This window comes from Dipodomys spectabilis, unplaced genomic scaffold, assembly GCF_019054845.1.
Source record: "Dipodomys spectabilis isolate Male_0828 unplaced genomic scaffold, ASM1905484v1 ptg000176l, whole genome shotgun sequence".
NCBI classification, from domain to species: Eukaryota; Metazoa; Chordata; class Mammalia; order Rodentia; family Heteromyidae; genus Dipodomys; species Dipodomys spectabilis.
Window position 1 is genome coordinate 2,960,077 of NW_024870853.1, and position 15,501 is coordinate 2,975,577.

General features: G+C 40.7%; 1 protein-coding gene and 1 non-coding gene across 6 annotated transcripts in view; both read right to left on the reverse strand.

Annotated features, from left to right (window-relative positions):
* Kif4a (kinesin family member 4A) overlaps positions 1-15,501 on the reverse strand; it is a 100,297-nt gene that overhangs the window by 12,757 nt on the left and 72,039 nt on the right. For all 5 annotated transcript variants that reach the window (XM_042694927.1, XM_042694926.1, XM_042694925.1 and 2 more), the window contains exons 19-25: positions 15,123-15,206; positions 14,529-14,642; positions 10,387-10,542; positions 10,163-10,263; positions 3,057-3,186; positions 1,115-1,285; positions 490-597 (exon numbers count right to left, since the gene is read on the reverse strand). In XM_042694927.1, the coding sequence (XP_042550861.1) occupies positions 490-597; positions 1,115-1,285; positions 3,057-3,186; positions 10,163-10,263; positions 10,387-10,542; positions 14,529-14,642; positions 15,123-15,206 (864 nt within the window). The remainder of the gene's footprint in view (positions 1-489; positions 598-1,114; positions 1,286-3,056; positions 3,187-10,162; positions 10,264-10,386; positions 10,543-14,528; positions 14,643-15,122; positions 15,207-15,501) is intronic.
* On the reverse strand, positions 2,317-2,437 carry LOC122120698. Its single transcript, XR_006149774.1, has one exon. It is a non-coding gene; the product is annotated as a small nucleolar RNA SNORA26 (small nucleolar RNA).

Genomic DNA, 15,501 nt, shown 5'->3' on the forward strand with positions numbered 1-15,501 from the left:
TATGTCTTAGGTGGGAGATGGTGAAGGAAACACTAAAAGGGGAAGTGCAGGAAAAAGATTCTGAGTTGGATTAAAATAGTGCTTCAACATGCTACTAAAGGGTGTGGTGTTCTAGAAGAAATTCAGACTCTAGGCATTTTACAAACATGTCAGGTCTCAGCTTAAGAACTAGCTCAGGAAGATTCAGTTGCACAACCCTAGGATTCTAACTACTATATGACTTCACTAAGACAATTATTCAGAGCTCAAAGTGGATACAGAAAAACCAGGAAGCCTCAAAGTCTAGTAGAGTATGTACTGGCCATTCTGGTAGCAAAACTGCTTACCTCTAACCTGATCAAATAGGGCAAAAAGCAGTAAACGCTACCATTATAAGCATTTCTTCAGTAGTTAATTATGTTCTGCTGCAAATACAATGATGTCAATGAGACAGAATTGTCAACGAGGTGCTTGAAGCCTGTCTGAGAGAACTCTTCCTCTTTCTCATACCTGACATTGCAGTCTACACAGGAGCTGCTGTTCCTTTCCACTAACTGACTCCTCCAGCTGCTTCTCTGCCATTTGACTTTCCCGCAGCTGGCTGAGCAGGTACAGCATCTAGAGAGAGACACAAAAAGAAGGGGAGAAAGGAACTTCTACCTAGTTCACATAGGGATCCAGATGATCCTCTTGTGATTTAGAGGTATACTCTAAATGCATTGAAATAGCAACCACAACAATAATGTGTTTCTTAGCACATTTATCTTGGGGTTCAAGTGAAAGGCTAAGAGTCATCATCACTGGCAGATATAAACTTAGACAAATGAACTTTTGTTTGAAAATTTGGAAAAGACCATAGAGTTATTTTTTCTATGTGTGTGCTTATACTGGGGCTTGAAACTCAGGGACTTTTTCTTGCCTGCCCCCCATCTCCTCCCATCCTTGCCCTACTGCCACCAAGGATCCACTTCTGGCCTTTTGCTGGTTAATTGGAGATAAGAGTTTCATAGATTTTCCTGCCTGGGCTGGCTTCAAACTGTGATCCTCAGCCTCCTGAGTAACTAGGATTGCAGGTGTGAGTCACTGTTGCCAGGTATCCCACAGTCTTTTGAGGAAAACCTCAGCCAGAGTTTACCTTCTCTTGGTGCTGTCTCTCCACTCCATCCAGCTCAGCCTTTAAATTTATTTCGATCTCAGCAAAGTGATTTCGCTCCTCAAACAGCATCTTCTGCATGTCAGCACAGCTAGCCTTGCTCTGTTTCAGGCTGCTTTCAAGCTTGCTGACCTGTATTTTGGAGGAGACCAGCTAGAAGGGATAAAAGGAAGATCACTGTATTTGGAGAATGACCTATCTCACCTTATTCATTATTTAGGGAAATGTTAGCTCTCTTGAAATGGTCTGAGAAGAGTTCCTCCATGTCCAAGTCCATTCCTATTTTTTCATGTCATGTGGATTCTGACGCTGAATAATAACACTTGTTCTCAACCCAATCCAAGAGTCCAGCTTTCTGCTGAGAAATGTGTCTTATGACTAGAAGGCCATCACTAATAAATCTACTGCAGGCAGCATCTCACAACCTCCAAGATTCTGATATTTAAGGAGTTTTTCTCCCTTTAATTTTAAAACAAAATCCGCAGGACACACTTTTATGGACAATTCTGCTTTGGAATGTCTGTCTGCATGTCAGAACTCGTGGACACATTAGCTGAAACTGCAGATCTGGCTCTTCAGGCTCGACTGATATCCGGTGCTGGCCTACTTTTACATTCACTACTAGCCCAGATGGCAAGAACCATAAATACCAGCATTCACAAGACTAATCAGGATTCCTTAGTAGAATAAATCTGCTAACCCAACACAAAAGTGTATAAAGGGTAGCACTTGCTTGAACTTGTGGATTCAGAGTTTGTATGCTAGTCATGGAGAAAAATGCTTCAGTCACTAGAGGTGTCCAAGAGTCATTTCATAGATGTAAGATACTATATTATTTGATTTTAAGGTCAGTGAAGTTTTTTTTTCTTAAAATAAATCTTAATATGTCAAAGCTGTTTTGTTCTCTTTTCTCTCTTCTTTTTCTTTCTCTTCCTTTTCCCTCCCTCCTCTCCCCCTCTTTTTTTCCTTTTCTTTCTCATTCTTGCCTTTTTTGCTCAAGGCTGGTGCTTTACCACTTGAGCCATACCTCTACTTCTGGATTTTTGTGGTTAGTTGGAGATAAGAAATTACATGGACTTTCCTGCCTGGGGTGTCTCTGAACCATTATTCTCAGTCTCAGCTCTTTGAGTTGCCAGGATCACAGGCAGTTTTTCTTTTGTAGACTGTATCTTAAACATTTTTTCAGCTGTAACTCCAGACAGGATCCAAAGAGAAGTTTTACCATCTACTCTCTGGGTTTTATGGAGATTTTCTTTACCCTTCTGTGTTAGCCTTTTAAGACACAAGTCAGTCATAAAAGGGCACAACAAAGGGCTGTATTTTTTTTTTTTTGCTGGTCGGCACTGGGACTTGAATTAGGGGCCTGGGTGCTGTCCCTGAGCCTCTTTGTGCTCAAGGCTAGTACTTTACCGCTTGAGCTCCAGTAACACTTCCAGCTTTTTCTGAATCGTTTATTGGAGATAAGAGTTTCACGGACTTTCCTGGCTGGACTGGTTTTGAACCATAATCCTCAGATCTCAGCCTCCTGAACAGTTAGGATTATAGGCGCGAGCCACTGGTGCCCCACTTTAAACTTTTCGAGAATATATCTCACAGGTGTTTTAAAACATAGTACAATGCATTAGTTTATATTTAAGCAGTAGTATTCTGTGGCATCATTGTCTTCCCCTAATACCAACAGCTGACATGTACTGCAGACCTGCCACATGCCAGGCATGATGAGTATCAATTTGTCAGTTGCATGACACATTTTTAAGTGACTAGCTCATATTTGTTCATTACCATCCTTTAATCACTAAATTCTCTCTCCAGTGTTAGCATCATTGGGTTTCTATCATGAAAATAAAGCAATGACACTGTAACAGTATTCCAAGGTAGTTCATCTCAACCTACCCAGCCAGTTGGGAGGAAGAATGATATTTACCTCTCCAATTAAATATCTCAGGGCGCATTTGGCTTCCAGAATCGTAGCAATAGTCTCCCAGCGTTGTTTGGGACCATCTTCACTTTCTGCATCCAGGAGCTTTTGCTGGAGATCAGCAATCTGAGCACTCCTTCAAGGAGAAAACAGCAAGCCTTATTGTGAGTAGCCTCAATATCAAGGAGGCAAAGGGCTTTGAGCAGAAACTTGGAAGTATTTTATGGATGGTTCTGAAACTTCGAAGTATTTTATGGATGGTTATATCAGTCAAATAACCATGCCTGCGTTATCTGGTGAGAATTTTCAGTATCTCAAAACCCATTACAAAGAGCAAGAAGAGATCATCCAATATATTTTTTTTATTCTGTAAAGTACTAGTTGAAATGAATGGGTCATATACAGTGAAACCAGAAAATGTTTGTTATAAGACTTAGTGTAATAAAACCTTGTGTAGAAATCATAGAAATTCAATGTGATGCACACAGTGACCCATCCACGCAAGGGTAAGATTCAAGGAAAAAAAAAATCTCTAAAGAACAAACAGGTGGATGCTGGTACTGAGAGAAGTTACCATTAAGTGCTAGCCTCAGTAATGAGAAGTTTCTAAGACCACATGGTCTGACCCTGTTTATAGTTTCCAGAGCTTTCTGACCAAGTAGGGCATAGATCAAAGTCTACATAACATTTCAGTTTCATTCACAACTTCTTCCTCAAATCTGCTGTGTCTAGTGACAGAGAGAATACCAGGTACCTACGGGTACAAAGAAGTGGAGGTGTATCTCAAGTGACAGAGCCACAGACTTTGAGCTAAAAAGCTAAGAGAAGGTGTGAGGCCTTAAGAAGCCCCAGTCAGTATGGACACACACACACACACACACACACACACACACACACACACACACACGAGTAAAATATGAATTTTCAGGTTTTGAGGTCTCAGGACCTGTTCATATTTTAAGAAATTATTGAGGACCTCTTAAGAAATTCTGTTCACATGTATTATACCTATATTTATAGTGTTATGAATCAAAACAAAAATATTCACTTAAAACTGAACACATAAACATGAAAAATTACTACATTTTCTATGACAAAAGTAAGAAAAGTAGAATTTGTTGAAATTAGTGTGAATCTCTATGTCTGACAGTGGAAGACATAGTGGATTCTCACACATCCCTCTGCACTTGATCTTCTATGACAATTCTGATTGATACAAATGAAAACAATCTGATTGCATATGGATGTACAGTTTGAAAATGGAAGAGAATTAGTGGACTTTTTCTATACTTTTGGATATTCTTTCTTTAAGCCTCTACTAAAGTTCAACAAGTGATTGTTACTTCAAACTTAGGTGTAAAACAACAACAAAAAGCTGTAATATGGAATGTGACTCTACTATTTTTTTGACTTTTGTTTTAAAAATTAAACTTGCTTGCTAGGTGCCAGTGACTTGTGCCTAGCTAGTCAGGAAATTGAGATCTGAGAATCAAGATTTAAAGCAAGTCTGGGCAGAAAAATCGCTGACATTTTTATGTCCAAATAACCATCAAAAAGCAGGAAGTGAGAGTCTTGGAATATGGCTCAGTGGTAGAGTGCTTGCCTAGCATGCATGAAGCCCTGGGTCTGATTCCTCAGTACCACATAAACAGAAAAGGCTAGAAGTGAAGCTGGCTCAGGTGGTAGAGTGCTAGCCTTGAGCAAAAAAAAAGAAGCTCTGGGACAGTGCTCAGTGTCTGAGTTCAAGCCCCAGGACTGGCATTAAAAAAAGCTGAAAGTGTGAAAAAAGCTGGAAGTGGAGATATGACAAGAGGTAGAAATACAAGTCATGACTGGAAAAAGCTAAGCAAGAGCAAGATACACTGAGTTCAAGTTTCAGTGCTAGCAAAAAAGATTACCTTTTAACTGAAACACACACACACCACTTATTTTTTGTGCCAGTTCTAGGGCTTGAACTCAGGGCCTGGCGCGCGCGCACACACACACACACACACACACACACACACACACACCACTTATTTTTTGTGCCAGTCCTAGGGCTTGAACTCAGGGCCTGGCACAGACACACACACACACCACTTATTTTTTGTGCCAGTCCTAGGGCTTGAACTCAGGGCCTGGCACACACACACACACACACACACACACACACACACACACACACACACACACACACACACACACACACACACACACACACACACCACTTATTTTCTGTGCCAGTCCTAGGGCTTGAACTCAGGGCCTGGCACAGACACACACACACACCACTTATTTTTTGTGCCAGTCCTAGGGCTTGAACTCAGGGCCTGGCACACACACACACACACACACACACACACACACACCACTTATTTTCTGTGCCAGTCCTAGGGCTTGAACTCAGGGCCTGGCACTGTCCCTGAGCTTATTTGCTCAAGGCTAACACTCTACTTTGAGCAGCAGTGCCACATCTGGTTTTTGAGTGGTTTGTTGGAGATAAGAGTCTCATGCACTTTCTTGCTCAGGCTGGCTTCCTTCCAATGGCAATCCTCAGATCTCAGCCTCCTGAGTAGCTAGGATTATAGGTGTGAGCCACCAGCACCCAGGTCACTTCTGGCTTTTTAGTTGTTAATTGGAGGTAAGTTTCATAGACTTTCCTGCCAGGGCTAGCTTCAAACTGAGATCCTCAGATCTTAGCCTCCTGAGTTTGTAGGTTTACAGGTGTGAGTCACCCATGCCTGGCCATAATATAATTTTTAGTTTGGGTTTAACATATCTCTATCCTCAAACATTTGTACGTTCCTAATGGTAAAATCCTTTCTTCTAGCTTTCTGAATTACAGTGTACTAGTGTTATTTATAGTCACTTTACTGCATAATAACAGCATGGAAGACATTCTTACTCTGATTTAAATGTAACTTACTAACCACTGATCAACTGAAACTATTATTAATTATTGTGCTCATTTATATTAAAACCTTTATGATGAACTGCTTTTTTTCCCGTGAATTTCTAGTATGGAAAACATTTCCAAATGTGTAGGGAATTGTATGTTTAAAGCATATATAAAAAAGTCTCAGACACAGCTTGATAGATTTCTTGACAAAGTCTGAATTAGAAGCATTATACAAATATATTAAACAGTTGAAGATTAGGCTGTCCTTGATTGTCTTCAGGGAAATCCTGAATCCACTACTTTATAGCAGGTGATGGTGTGAGGGGTGGGGAAACAAGAAGTAAAGGAGTAGATAAGTTGGCTAGGCTAGGGCACAATCATTAGCCCATACCCAAGTTCCAAGAGGTCAGAGCTGAGATAAAGATTCCTATTTAAGACAGCATAAGACATTGCAAGTCAGTCTTTGGCAGAGAACCCAGAAGTTGAGAGAAAATTTGATTTTAATGGCTAAGAGCTAGGAATGAGGACAAATATGGGAAAGAAATTTTTTTTGTTGTTGTTGGTCATGGGGCTTGAACTCTGGGCCTGGGCGCTGTTCCTCAGCTCTTCAGCTCAAGGCTACTGCTCTACCACTTGAGCTACAGCGCCACTTTCGGTTTTCTGGTGGTTTATTGGAGATTACAGTTTCCCAGACTTTCTTGCCCAGGCTGGCTTTGAACCATGATCCTCAGATCTCAGCCTCCTGAGTAGCTAGAATTATAGGCATGAGCCACGGGCGCCCAGTTCTGAAATTTTTTTTGGGAGAGGTCCGGTTGTAGGGCCTGAACTCTGGGCCTGGGTGCTGTCCCTCAGCTCTTCAGCTCAAGGCTAGTGTTCTACCACTTGAGCCATAGCACCACTTCCAGCTTTTTTCTTTTTGCTTATGTGGTGCTGAGGAATCGAACCCTCGGCCTCAGGCATGCAAGGCAAGCGCTCTACCACTGAGCCACGTTCCCAGCCCCCCGGCTCTGAAATTTTTAAAAATATGAATGTGGAAGAAAGATCTAAAATACAACTGGACATGATAATTCATACAGGGCTCTATGTATCTATGTACACTTGAACAGACTAAAGGAGGGTACAGGTATTCTTTGACTATAATTCCTCTGAACATCTAAAATACTATTCATTAAAATCGATTCTAGGAGATATGCCTTTGTTTTATTGTTGTTTTTAAAATTTTGTTTATTTAATGTGGCACTGAGGAATTGAACCCAGGACCTCATGCATGCTAGGCAAGTATACTACGACTAAGCCACATTCCCAGACTTGTTTTTTAGTTTATTTTTTTGTTTTTAGGGAGCACAGAAAGGGAATACAAATGAAGGGAGGAAGGGTGAATATAGTCATGGTATATTCAGTATATACTGTCAAAATGAACTATGCAACTTGTGGGCAGGGTTGGGAAGAAGAAACTGAGGGGAAGTGAAGGAAGGAGTGACAATGTCCAAGAAGAATTGAACCTATGGAACTGTAACTCCTCTGTATAACACCTTAATAATAACAATAAAATTATATTAAAAAATTATGAGCAATCACTATAGATAATTACTCAGATAATTATTCAGATAGATAATTATTACATGCTTGTTAATTGTGTCATAAAGGCCTTAAATGTGAATGGATAAAAGTTGTATTGTAATAAAATATAACTTTTATTTAGTCAAATAAATAAAAAGAAAAACTCCTATGGTTTATCTTGCAATCTGAATGGATCTTTTACTCATACATGATTATCTAATATGTCAATTTTTTTGGTAGGTGCTCTACCACTTAAGCCAAGTCCCTAGCCCTTTTTGCTTTAGTTAATTTTTGGATAGCATCTCAAGTGTTTTCCAAGAGCTGGCCTTGCACTATGATCCTCATATTTATGTCTTTCGTATAGCTGGGATTACAGGCATGTGCCGCCACATCTAACTTTTTTGAGATGTAGGCTCTCTAACTATCTGGCTGGTCTGGCCTCAAAACTCAGTCTTCCTAGCTGCCTTCTGAGCACAGCTATGATATGATTTTGACACTATCAACTGATGGAATATTGCAGATCCTTGAAGTGTTAACATATTTTATTGCATATTAAAAAATAGTTCTAGGGATGTAGCTCAGTGACAGAACATTTATTTAGCAGATACAAGACCCTGTATTCCACCCCAGTACCACAAGAAAAAAATCATATCTGGAAATATCACTATTGTTCTACCCAGGGAGGAAGGAATACAGGTTTTCAAAATCTTGTTTTTTTTTTGTTGTTGTTGTTGTTGTGGGCCTGAACTCTGGGCCTGGTCCCTCAGCTCTTCAGCTCAAGGTTAGCCCTCTACCACTTGAGCCACAGTGCCACTTCCTGCTTTTTCTGCTTATGTGGTGCTGAAGAATCGAACCCAGGGCCTCATGCATGCAAGGCAAGCACTCTACCACTGAGTCACCTTCCCAGCCCTCTGGTTTAGTTTTAAAGCTCAAATTTTACCTTTGGTAACAAGTATTTATCAGTTATTGTTCTTAAAGCAACAGGCTTACTGTGCTCATTTCTGAAAGCATATCTACCATGCAATCAAATCTGAGTAAATCTGTCAGTTCTCTCAAGTAAAAAAGGATGCTTCATGAAAACAGAGGACTGGTAAACTTGAACCTTGAACAGTGAAACCTGTTTTTCCTCCCAACAGCTTGTTTTTTTGTTAGTTGTGGAGCTTGAACTCTAGGCATTGAACTTGAGCTCTTTAGTTCAAGGCAAGCTTCACTTCCAGTTTTCTGGTGGTTAACTGAGTCTCACAGACTTTCCTGCCCTGATTGGCCTTGAATTGCTATCCTCAGATCACAGCCTCCTGAGTAACTAGGACTAGAGGCATGAGCCACTGATGCCCAGCTAAAATTCTGTTCTTTACTCAGGTACTGGTGATTCACATCTGTAGTCTTAGTGACTTAGGAGTGTGAGATCTGAGAATTATGGTTCAAAGTCAGTCCAGGAAGCAAAAGTCCATGAGACTCTTATCTCCAAATAACCAGCAAAAAGCCAGAAGCAGAAGTGTGAATCAACTTGTAGAGCACCATCCTTGAACAAAAAGCTAAAGGACAGTGCCTGAGCCCTGAATACCAGTACGTACATAAAAATTCTTTTTTCTTAGACAGGTACTGGTGGCTCACGCCTATAAACCTACTCAGGAAGCTGAGATCTGAGGACTACGGTTCAAAGCCAGCCCAAGAAGGAAAGTCCATGAGACTCTTACCTCTAATAAACTACTCAGAAAAAGTTGGAAGTCCCACTGTGGCTCAAGTGGTAGAGTACTAACCTTGAACACAAAGAGGCTCAGGGACAGCATCCAGGCCCTGAGCTTAAGCCCCAGGACTGAAGTTCTTCCTTCTTTCTTCTTTTTTTTGAAAGAGTCTCCCTTTGCCTCTCAGTGACAGGATTATAGGGGTGAACCAACATTCTTAAAATTCTATTCTTCTATATTTTGGAGATATTACCACATAAAACCGTAGTATATTGTCAAGACTAAAGGTTCTAGAATTAGGTAAGAGTGGGTTTTGAATTCTGGTTTTGTTGTTTGTTAGCTAATAATTTTTGCAAATTTCTTAAGATGTCGAACTTTATTTTAGATTTTGAAAGTGAGAAAAATGATACCTCATTGGGTATCAGAAGGACTAAATGAGAATACGTACCTGACATGTTTAGCACTCTACGGGTTCAAAACATCTGTTGCTTTTTGTTTTTCTATCATCACAAAGTTTTTTTTTTGCCAGTACTAGAGCTTGAACTCAGGGCTTGGGCACTGTTGCTGAGCTTTTTTTGCACAAGGCTGTCACTTGAGCCACAGCTCCACTTACGGCTTTTTACTGGTTAACTGGAGATAAGAGATTCATGGACTTTCCTGCCTTGGCTGCCTTTGGACCATAATCCTCAGATCTCAACTTCCTGAAGAGCTAGGATTATAGGCGTGAGCCACTAGCACAGGGTGAACAACAAGCTTTCCAATCATTAGATTGAAAGATTCTATTTTTGATTTCATACATCAATTATTTCTATTAATAAGTTTTTTTAATTGTGAAAATACCGTACAGAGGGGTTACAATTACATGAGCAAGGTAATGAGTACATTTCTTATCAAGCATTGTTGCCTCCTCCTTTGTTTCCCCTTACCATCCCTGCCCTCCCACCTCCCCTCATACATCAATTTTTATGCCCGACAGGTAGTCCCATTACCTGAGTTCCATTTCTGTCTCCAGGGTTTCAATCTGCTTTGTAATAGAATCATCTGACTCTGAAAGCTGACCACAGACTTTATCAAGGGAGAATGTGCGCCTCTGTAAAGAAGAATAGTGTCCATGAGGGGCAAGTTTGAAAAGGAAAAGGCTCCCTCAAAGGAGTGAGGATTTCTAGGGATTCATGGCTGGATTATTGCTCACATGTCTCCTAAGGGCACTTACCCGGAGTTTAGGAGGTAGATTCTCCCCAGATTCTTTTTTCTCTTTGAGTTGAGCCACATCTTGAGCCAGAATCTTTCTATCTTCAAGAAGGTCATTCAGATGGCGTCTAGCTTCCTCAGTGCTGACCATAACCTCAATTTCATTTGCAAGCCAATTCTAGAAGAGAAATTAAAGGTGTCTGGTTTGGGGATAAGGAAATCACTAGTCCGTGAATTAGTGCCAGTTTCAGACTTAAATTTCTTTGGATCAGAGCCCAAGTAACTTGAAGTGGGGCATTTGTACCTACAAGTACTAAAAATGACAGAACCTCTTGAGCCTTTATCAGCAATATCCTCTAAGGTCACAAGAAAGAGGCTTTGTACGAACAATCTTTCCCCAGACAGCTACAATTTCTAAGTGGATTGTCTTCCTTCCCTCCTTTTTTTCCTTAACATTTTTTGCTTTTAACTAATCCAGATATACAACTGAAAAACACTCCTATTGTCTGTTCTATTTACTAAAGATAACCATATTTTAGTGGTCCTGTGGTTGAAGTCTGGGTCGGCTCTATCAATTGAGCCATACCCCAGTCCTCTTTTTTTCTTTCCTTTTTTTTTTTTTGTCAGTTGCAGGCTTGAACTCTTGGCCTGGGTGCTGTCCCTGAGCTCTTCAGCTCAAGGCTAGTGCTCTACCACTTGAGCTACAACACCACTTCAGTTTTTTTTCCTGGTGGTTAATTGTCGATAAGAGTCTCACAGACATTCTTGCCTGGGCTGGCTTTGAACCATGATCCTCAGATCTCGGCCTCCAGAGTAGCTAGGATTACAGGTGTGAGCCACAGGCACCCAGCTAGGCTTCTTGTTTTTAGATTTTCAGACAGGTTCTCCTGCTTTTTGCTTGGCCTAGCCTTGAAACCTGATACTCTTATCTCTATCTCTAGAGTAGCTGTGATGACAGGTATGTGCTATCACTCCCAGTTTTATTTTGAGTTAGGGTCTTACTTTTGCCTACATTGGCCTGGAACCTCAATTTTCCTGCCTCTAGCTACCAAGTAGCTGGCATTACAGGTGTGTACCATCATATCCAATCTAGATACCCAATTGTTCTGTCTGCTGGTACTGGAGTTTCAACTCTGGACCATGTGCTCTTACATAGCTGTCTTGCTAATGGCTGGTATTCTATCACTTGAGCCATTCCTCCAGTTTCCATCCTCCATTTTTGTTAGTACTGGAGTTTGAACTCAAGTCCTCCTGCTTGCTCAGCTGGCAGTCACCATTTGAGCCACACCTCCAGACCAGATTTTTGCTGATATACACATATACATACAACAAAGCAACCAAAAACTCTTTAAAAAATGAAGGCAGAAATAAGTTAATATTAGAATGATCAGGAGGGCAAGGTAAGATGGAAGATTTGAAGCTTTTTCTATATAACTCCATACTTAATAGTCAGGTTACTATATTCTTTTTTTTTTTGGTCTGTCATGGGTCTGAACTCTGGGCCTGGGCACGCTCTCAGTTTTTTAGCTCAAGGCTAGCGCTCTACCACTTGAGCCATAGCACCACTTCCAGCTTTTTCTGCTCATGTAGTGCTGAGGAAGTGAACCCAGGGCCTCATACATGCAAGGCAAGCACTCTACCACTGAGTCACTTTCCCAGCCAAGGGTACTATATTCTAAAGAGAAAGGAAAGAGCACTGAGAATCATAGCAAAGATCCAAAGACAGTTGAAAAGCATGGAGAAACAGGTGATACAGAAACAGTTTTTAGTAGGAAACAGTTTTTAGCTCCAATACTGGTAACAACAGACTAGCAGAACTAGCTTCACGACAGTCACAAGCTTCCCACAAGCCTTAGATCCAGTGCAGCTTTTTGGTGTCCCATGTGACAAGATAGCATTGGAGAAGAAATACATTTTTTCCATATACAGAGAGGTATAGCTAGGCACTATCTTGAGAGGGGGCCTATTGTTTGACACTGAGTAACTCTGGTAACTCTGGTAACTGTTAACCCCCCCAAAAGAAACAAGCAGCTAAGGGAACCTGGGCATGAGAGGTGATCACAGGGTGGGGTGATCTGATATGGATGCTCAGAGAAGATTAAGCAGTATGGAGCATAGGCAAAGAGGAGTGGAGTGTTCAGTGGCCCTACTCTCTGTGGCAAGGAGGGAGTCCTGTCATCTGAGGATTATTACTATAGAAACAACTTTGGGCTTCTGACAGGCAGATTGTTTGACTTCTGAAAGCTGTTTTCAGGATGTGTGGTTTGTTGCTAGACAGGACCAAGACAGCTGAGCCCAAGAACTGTGGATTACTCAATTTCCAAAGCCAGGTCCCTCTTACAGGGTCATTTAGTGCTGGGAAGGGTCTGAAAGCTGCAAGACTGGCAGGCAGAGCACCTCATTTGTTCCTTTCTCTCCCTCTAGTACAGAACACAGTTTGCTTTGCTTTCTCCAAGGCAAGTATCCAAGTTGCTTCTGTGGGACACAATGGCAGGGAAGTTGTGGAGTGAGTACACATCTGTCCCCATTCTACAGGCTGGAAAGCTCCTTGCAGCCAGCAGTGGCTAATGATACTAAAGAAGGGAAGTTTCTAAAATGTGTGCAGCCCTGAAGGCCAATGTGGATCCTTGATTGGCACTGCCATCGGCACACCTAATAGTAGCATCCTGCACATTAGGAACTATAAGGCACTCTAGCTGGTTTACTTCTCTCTGATTGGTGCTGGGAATCAGACACAGTTCTCTGAACATGGGTGAAAACTTGCCACTATCCAGTTTTCCTTGAACATAGGACCCTAACTGCCTAGGAAATAAGAACAAGAATGGAGAAATGGGATCCTATCGAATTAAAAAGATTCTGCATAAGAGAAACAATCAAATGAGTGCAGAGACAGTTGACAGTATTGGAAAAAAGTCGTTGCAAGAGACAATTCATCTAACAAGATGCATATCCTCAATATCTAAAAAGCTCCAAAAAAATAAAGAGCAAACAACCCAATCAACAAATGGACAAATGAACTGGATGAATAGGCTTCAAATGGCCAATAATCATATGAAAATATTTCAACATCCTCAGCCATCAGGGAAATGCAAAAACTAAACTGATAGTTCATCTCACTCTAGGCAGAATAGCTAGTAAAGATAGTGAACAAAAGAGGACTCTTATTAATCAATCTGGTGAGAATGTAAATTAGTGTAGCCACTATAGAAATCAGTATGGAGGGTCCTCAAAAAATTAAAATTCGAACTCCTACAAGATTCAGCCTACCATTTTTGGGGTAGTACCCAAAAGAGTGAAAGATGGCTTGGTATAGTTACCTGTCTGTATACTCATGTTTATAGCAGCACTATTCACAATAGCCAAATTACTGAATCAGTCGATTCATAGGTAAAGAAAACGTGGGTATATAAACATAGAATTTTACTCTAATATTATTATTATTATTGTCGGTCGTGGGGCCTGAACTCTGGGCCTAGGCATTGTCCCTCAGCTCTTCAGCTCAAGGCTAGTGCTCTACCACTTGAGCCAGAGTACCACTTCCGGCTTTTTCTGCTTATGTCGTGCTGAGGAATAGAACCCAGGGCCTCATGCATGCAAGGCAAGCACTCTACCACTGAGCCACTTTCCCAGCCCCTTACTCAATTATTAAGAAGAATGATATTATGCTGTTTACTGGAAATGGATGGAATTGGAGATCTTATTTTAAGTGAGGTAAGGCAATCCCACAAAGACAGTGTCATGAGTGTTTCTCTTATTTGTGGAAGCCATGACAAGACAAAACAAACCAAGGTCATAAAAGTAAAAAGGGGACCACTATGGTGCTGGAAGGGGCAAAATAAAGATATAGGGAAGAGGGGGTAAAATAGTGATTACAAAGCAAGTGTTGGGCAATGATGAACATTCTCAATTGATTATGACGAGTACATACCAGTGTTAAAATTCATCAAACTGTACAACTGAACGTCAATCATACCCCAGGAAAACTCTTAAAAAAGTAACTAAACCTCAATTAGGGCAGATATTTGTATCTTCAAAGGATATAAAGCTTTTAGGTAGAACTTCAAATTCTGTAGTGTTTACTTCTAAGCCCAAAGCAAGTTATTTCCCATTTTTTCCCATTCCGTGTACTTAAGAGGAATGGCTCCAAGCTCGAGCTGTCTGTACCTTTATTCGAGCTGCAGTGCCTTCCATTCCACGGCTCTGAGTCTCCTTCCGTTTATCTGAGACCTCCCGTTGCTTTTGAAGAGCATCCTTGAGGCGCTTGTTGGCAGCTGCTGCCTAAATCGAAGTGGCACATGGTAAATGCTGACTGAGGGTAATAAGATGAACATTCTAATTCAGTATATGAATGAAAAAAATTCTAGGTTTGACCTCCTACAACATGAAGTTTTTAAATCTCCAAAGACAGTAACTGGTGAGTAGCTACTGTTTTAGAGGATAGAGGAATGTCCATTTCATTTCAAAGTAGTTCTGCAGATTAAAAATGTCTGGAAATGTCATATCAATATTACAGTGTGGTATTTGGAAAGAAGTCTAATGAGGAAAAAAAATTCCAGAGTTAAAAATTGTAAGATTTCCATCTGGGTATCATCTGCTCAGTTTGTAACTTGAATAGAACAAGATTTAAGAATTACTAGTCTAGTTTGCTACTCTTGTTTTCCTTAGAACACTAGTTCTTTAAAGTGCTATAATGTTGTCTTCCTCTAAGCCTGAAGATGATGATGCATTTGGCCTAAAAGACTGGATTTTCTTACCCACCTCCTCAGTTTTACGTCTAAGTACATTGGACTGTTTCTGAAAGTTTCTTTCCAGTTTGAGCAGCTCGTATTGCCTCTTACGGTCCTGATAAGAAAAGAAGTTACATCTTAATGTTGTCAGCTAGCTGAAATAAAGTCATAACTAAGAAGTCTTTTAAGGTATTGTTAATATGTAAGGCCAGATAGAATATTGTGAGTTGCTTTCATCTTTCCTTATGATAGCTAAGAACTGATAGTTCTAGAAATCATGTTTTTATGTGAAGGAAAGGCATTCCTTCAGCTTAATACTCTGTGGTCAAAATCTTGAGGTCTTAGTCTTAAGGCAACTATCAGAAATAATGTTGGGGTGGTGGTACATGCCTGTAATCCCAGCTACTCAG